The sequence below is a fragment of the Oncorhynchus mykiss genome, chromosome 8 (assembly GCF_057628025.1).
Source record: "Oncorhynchus mykiss isolate SJ-2025 chromosome 8, ASM5762802v1, whole genome shotgun sequence".
Classification (NCBI taxonomy): Eukaryota; Metazoa; Chordata; class Actinopteri; order Salmoniformes; family Salmonidae; genus Oncorhynchus; species Oncorhynchus mykiss.
In genome coordinates this window covers 2,701,020-2,707,019 of record NC_143029.1, presented here as the reverse complement: position 1 = coordinate 2,707,019, position 6,000 = coordinate 2,701,020, and the positions used below count along the sequence as shown (strand labels likewise).

The 6,000-nt window shown below is 44.1% G+C and overlaps 1 protein-coding gene across 1 annotated transcript in view; it reads left to right on the top strand.

The window, feature by feature from the left end:
• Positions 1-4,119: 4,119 nt before the first annotated feature.
• LOC118965476 (protein phosphatase 1 regulatory subunit 14C) overlaps positions 4,120-6,000 on the top strand; it is a 91,348-nt gene continuing 89,467 nt past the window's right edge. The window contains exon 1 of the mRNA XM_036984533.2: positions 4,120-5,113. Coding sequence (XP_036840428.1) covers positions 4,880-5,113 — 234 coding nt within the window. The 5' untranslated portion in view covers positions 4,120-4,879. The remainder of the gene's footprint in view (positions 5,114-6,000) is intronic.

The following is a 6,000-nucleotide window of genomic DNA, read 5'->3' as shown; positions in this document are numbered from 1 at the left end:
AACTGTTAGCTTAGCACCAATGGTTCCATGTTCTGTTAGAACCCTCTGAACTGTTAGCTTAGCACCAATGGTTCCATGTTCTGTCAGAACCCTCTGAACTGTTAGCTTAGCACCAATAGTTCCATGTTCTGTTAGAACCCTCTGAACTGTTAGCTTAGCACCAATAGTTCCATGTTCTGTTAGAACCCTCTGAACTGTTAGCTTAGCACTAATGGTTCCATGTTCTGTTAGAACCCTCTGAACTGTCACAGAACCATAAAACATAGATATGGAATGATCTTAGGTCGTCTGTGACTTGATGTTCCATGGCCGGCATGCTGTCCTATCCTGGGCAACGGGTGGGGCAGTCATGACACGGTTGGGACTTGATTGACCTTTCTGTTCTATGATCTTTTAAAAGCACGTAGGCATTACTACCATCGCTTCCCAAATGGCACCCTAGCCATTACATAGTGCACATTTGGGATGCGGTCTACATTTCTTTCAAATGAAGGTTTGAAGGGGGTAACTACATGAAGAACATATTAATACATATATTATATATTATGTATATATTTTACTAAGACTGACCACAAATAAATGGTCCTTCACTGAGACGGAGAAGGCTGGAAACAGAATGGGTTCTATAATATTACTCTAATGGTTCTGAACCATAGGGTGGGTTCTCTAATATTACTCTAATGGTTCTGAACCATAGGGTGGGTTCTATAATATTACTCTAATGGTTCTGAACCATAGGGTGGGTTCTCTAATATTACTCTAATGGTTCTGAACCATAGGGTGGGTTCTATAATATTACTCTAATGGTTCTGAACCATAGGGTGGGTTCTCTAATATTACTCTAATGGTTCTGAACCATAGGGTGGGTTCTATAATATTACTCTAATGGTTCTGAACCATAGGGTGGGTTCTATAATACAACTCTAATGGTTCTGAACCATAGGGTGGGTTCTATAATACAACTCTAATGGTTCTGAACCATAGGGTGGGTTCTATAATATTACTCTAATGGTTCTGAACCATAGGGTGGGTTCTATAATATTACTCTAATGGTTCTGAACCATAGGGTGGGTTCTATAATACAAGTCTAATGGTTCTGAACCATAGGGTGGGTTCTATAATAGAACTCTAATGGTTCTGAACCATAGGGTGGGTTCTGTAAGAGAACTCTAGTGGTTCTAGGGTTCTTCTGACTCCGTGCTCCTGTCTGGCTTCATAGTAACTGCTTGTCAGAGCTTCTGTCAAGTCGTTTCCCAACTGTTCCATCTGTATAGCATGTCAATAAAACACATTTTGTCTGGAGGATGTTTCTGACTGTTTTTCTGATTGTTAATACACATCTGACCAGCAGAGGGCAGACTATACCACAGCCTGCAACAGCCTCGTCTACCGTGTTACAGCCTCGTCTACCGTGTTACAGCCTCGTCTACCGTGTTACAGCCTCGTCTACTGGTACAATCTGGAAGTGGTTTAAATAAATGGATACGTGTGTGTGGTTATATAGCCTGGGTGGTGAGAAGCAGCACAGGCCTCTTGATTTGGGCCGGAGCTCCTCAGTTAGTGTGATCATCTTTATAGATGTTGTGGTGTTAATGGTGGATAAGGTGTCTGTCTGAGGCACTCTGGGAGACAATAGGTCCAAGTCAGACCTACAGGGATGTTCCAAATGGACCCTACTGTATATCCTGCATGCACTAGCACACTATATAGGGAATAGGGTGTCATTTGGAACACAAAAGGCCCAAATTAGACAGCACTTTAAATGAACCACACGTTTTAGACGACTCACTAGTCAGACGACACTCTGCTACTGAACGGTGGGACAGTACAGGCTAGTCAGACGACACTCTGCTACTGAACGGTGGGACAGTACAGGCTAGTCAGACAACACTCTGCTACTGAACGGTGGGACAGTACAGGCTAGCCAGACGACACTCTGCTACTGAACAGTGAGACAGTACAGGCTAGTCAGACGACACTCTGCTACTGAACGGTGGGACAGTACAGGCTAGTCAGACGACACTCTGCTACTGAACGGTGGGACAGTACAGGCTAGTCAGACGACACTCTGATACTGAACGGTGGGACAGTACAGGCGTGCAATCACTGGAGAATAAACTGGATGAGCTCTGTTTGAGACTATCCTGTCAACGTGATCTGACGAAATCTAATGTAAATATATATCTAGCCTGTTTTTTTTTTTTATAGATCGGCAGGACAGAACAGTGGTGTCGGGGGACCGTTCAGTAGCAGAGTGTCGTCTGACGTTTAACAAGAACTGTTCTCTAATATTAAGGAAGTCTCGAGGTTCTGCTCGCCTGAGTTTTAAATATATATTTTTTCACCTTTATTTAACCAGGTTGGACAGTTGAGAACAACTTCTCATTTACAACTGGAGCAAAATAAATGAAATAACAGCCCATCCAACTACCTCATCCCCATACTATTTACAGATGAGCTATGTACAGTCGTGACCAAAAGTTTTGAGAATGACACAAAAATTAATTTCCACAGTTTGCAGCTTCAGTGTCTTTAGATATTTTTGTCAGATGTTACTGTGGAATACTGACGTATAATTACAAGCATTTCATACATGTCAAAAGCTTTTATTGACAATTACATGAAGTTGATGCAAAGAGTCAATATTTGCGGTGTTGAGCCTTCTTTTTCAAGACCTCTGCAATCCGCCCTGGCACGCTATCAATTAACATCTGGGCCACATCCTGACTGATGGCAGCCCATTCTTGCATAATCAATGCTTGGAGTTTGTCAGAATTCGTGGGGTTTTGTTTGTCCACCCGCCTCTTGAGGATTGACCACAGGTTCTCAATGGGATTAAGGTCTGGGGAGTTTCCTGGCCATGGACCCAAAATATTTATATTTTGTTCCCCGAGCCACTTAGTTATCACTTTTTCCTTATGGGAAGGTGCTCCATCATGCTGGAAAAGTCATTGTTTGTCACCAAACTGCTCCTGGATGGTTGGGAGAAGTTGCTCTCGGAGGATGTGTTGGTACCATTCTTTATTCATGGCTGTTTTCTTAGGCAAAATTGTGAGTGAGTCCACTCCCTTGGCGGAGAAGCAACCCCACACGAGTGGTCTCAGGGTGCTTTAATATTGGCATGACACAGGACTGATGGTAGCGCTCACCTTGTCTTCTCCGGATAAGCTTTTTTTCCGGATGCCCCAAACAATCGGAAAGGGGATTTGTCAGAGAAAATGACTATACCCCAGTCCTCAGCAGTCCAATCCCTGTACCTTTTGCAGAGTATCAGTCTGTCCCTGATGTTTTCCTGGAGAGAAGTGGCTTCTTTGTTGGCCTTCTTGACACCAGGCCATTCTCCAAAAGTATTCGCCTCACTGTGCATGCAGATGCACTCACACCTGCCTGCTGCCATTCCTGAGCAAGCTCTGTACTGGTGGTGCCCCGATCCCGCAGCTGAATCAACTGTAGGAGATGGCCCTGGCTCTTGCTGGACTTTCTTGGGCACCCGGAAGCCTTCTTCACAACAATTGAACCGCTCTCCTTGAAGTTCTTGATCATCCGATTAATGGTTGATTTAGGTGCAATCTTACTGGCAGGTAAGGTAACCATGGTTGACAAAGGAAGAACAAGGATTCCACCCCTCCTTTTGAAGCTTTCAGTCTGTTTTTCAAACTCAATCAGCATGACAGAGTGATCTCCAGCGTTGCAATTCATCTGATTATTATTCATGGAGACTTCATACCTGTAGTGTAAATACTTTTCAAGCTGCAGTATTTCCTTGATAACCTTTTTAATGACATCACAAAATAACAACTAATTAGCGTTATATAGATCATCACTGACCATTCCACACATTCCTATGTTAAAAATATTGTCCCCGTATTTGTTTTTTGAACATGTCAGAGATTCAGCAGGAAAAGGTATGTTAACAAAGAACATTCTTTGGTGGATTTTGGAAAGGGAGATCTCTCTGTATCTCTTCTCCATTAATGTACGACACGGTGTGAGCTGTCAAACCGTCCCACTTCTGTGGGTGAGAGAAGTCTGGTTACTATCAACCATCAGCCAAGATCATCTGACCCATTCGACTCCTGACAGTACAGTCATGACAGTTGTGAAATAAGTTATATTGGTGGTAGTGTCTACAGTAGTAATGGTAGTGTCTGGTTATAGTAATGGTAGTGTCTGGTTATAGTATTGGTAGTGACTGGTTATAGTTATAGTATTGGTAGTGACTGGGTATAGTTATAGCATTGGTAGTGACTGGTTATAGTAGTGGTAGTGACTACAGTAGTAATGGTAGTGGCTGGTTATAGTAGTGGTAGTGTCTACAGTAGTAATGGTCGTGACTGGTTATAGTAGTGGTAGTGACTGGTTATAGTAGTGGTAGTGACTACAGTAGTAATGGTAGCAACTGGTTATAGTAGTGGTAGTGGTAGTGACTGGTTATAGTAATGGTAGTGACTGGTTATAGTAATGGTAGTGACTGGTTATAGTTGTGGTAGTGACTGGTTATAGTAGTTATAGTTATGGTTGTTTCTCCACCATGTACGGTAGACTTTTACCTGACCATGTCATGAGATCAGGAAAAACTCCAGGACCCAGTAAAGATGTACGAATTTTGCCACTCAACTTTTGAACCTGTGGTGCCACCTTCTGTAGAGAGCAGAGTTTCGTTTCATCCCAGCACTAATCACATAATCTGACAGAGAGGAACGGTCTTCAGGTCCGTTGATGGAATTCTGCTGGCACGCCGCGCCCCCCTCGGCTGTACTCCACTGGACGCGCTGCGCTTTAAATAGCAGGTGTTTGAAAACTGTTCATGCTCAGCCTGTCACTACTGTAGGTCTGCCTGCTGCGTCCCTCTCTCTTTAACTCCGTCAAAACACACGCGATGTCAGCCGCCAGCACCGAGACGAGCGCCCAGTTGCCCGCGTCCGCCAGCCGGGTGTTCTTCCAGCCGCCGGCCGGGGTTGGGTGCGCTGGTTCCGGCCCCATTCCGCGTGATGACCCGGTCCAAAGGAAGCAGGGAAAAGTGACGGTGAAGTACGACAGGAAGGAGCTGCGGAAGAGACTGATACTGGAGGAGTGGATCATTGAACAACTCAGCGATCTGTACGACTGTGAGGTGAGGAGAGGAGGAGGTTTTAATTGTCGCTTTTTGTCGGTTATTTTTGGAGGATTCGGGATGAATTATTAATTGCCAAGATAATCAGTGTATAAAATGTTACCTTTAGATTTTGGAGTGTGTTTTGGTATGTTTGCAGTGGTGGTGCGTAATGCCCGGGGAAGGGGACATGGAGGTGGTTTGGTTAGCTGTGTAAATCCGCGGGTCACACCGGTCTATTGTCCCCTCTCTCCCCGGCTACATTGTCTCACCCCTGGGCAGGCAGCTTCCAAGAGAGGGTCGCACAGAACAGATGAACCACTGGACAGAAACGGTTTGAATCAACGTTTCCACGTCATTTCAACCAAATATGTTATCAATGTTAGGGCATTTCGTAATTTTTCCACCGAACTTTTAACCTAAATCCAATGACATTGTGACATTTGTTGAGTTCACGTTGAATTCACGTTAGTTGACAACCCAACCAAATGTAGACATTGAACTGAAGTCTGTGCCCAGTGGAAAATGACTGTTTTGAGGTCGTAAAACACACCACGCAGCTGCGCTTTAAGCATCAGAGTCTTTTTGTAGACGAGTCCCGTCTCCTTTAACTGCTGCGTTCACAGTCGGCTCTAGAGGGCTGATTTGTTAACAGGCCGACAGACAGACAAACATTGTCTGACACTATTTTTTCTTTCCGGGAAAGGCATTAAATAATCTGCGCTCTTTACCAGAATACACAATCTGTTTCATTAATTCATAATGTTGACCCGAATAGCTTGTGTTTTCTATTGATTCAAAATAATGCTTGAAGCAAGGGCAAACTGCTGGTCTAGATAATGATTGGTTGTCTGGTATGTGAGTCCATTCATGTTACCATCTGCCTGTGATGTGTCGAGTCGGGAATA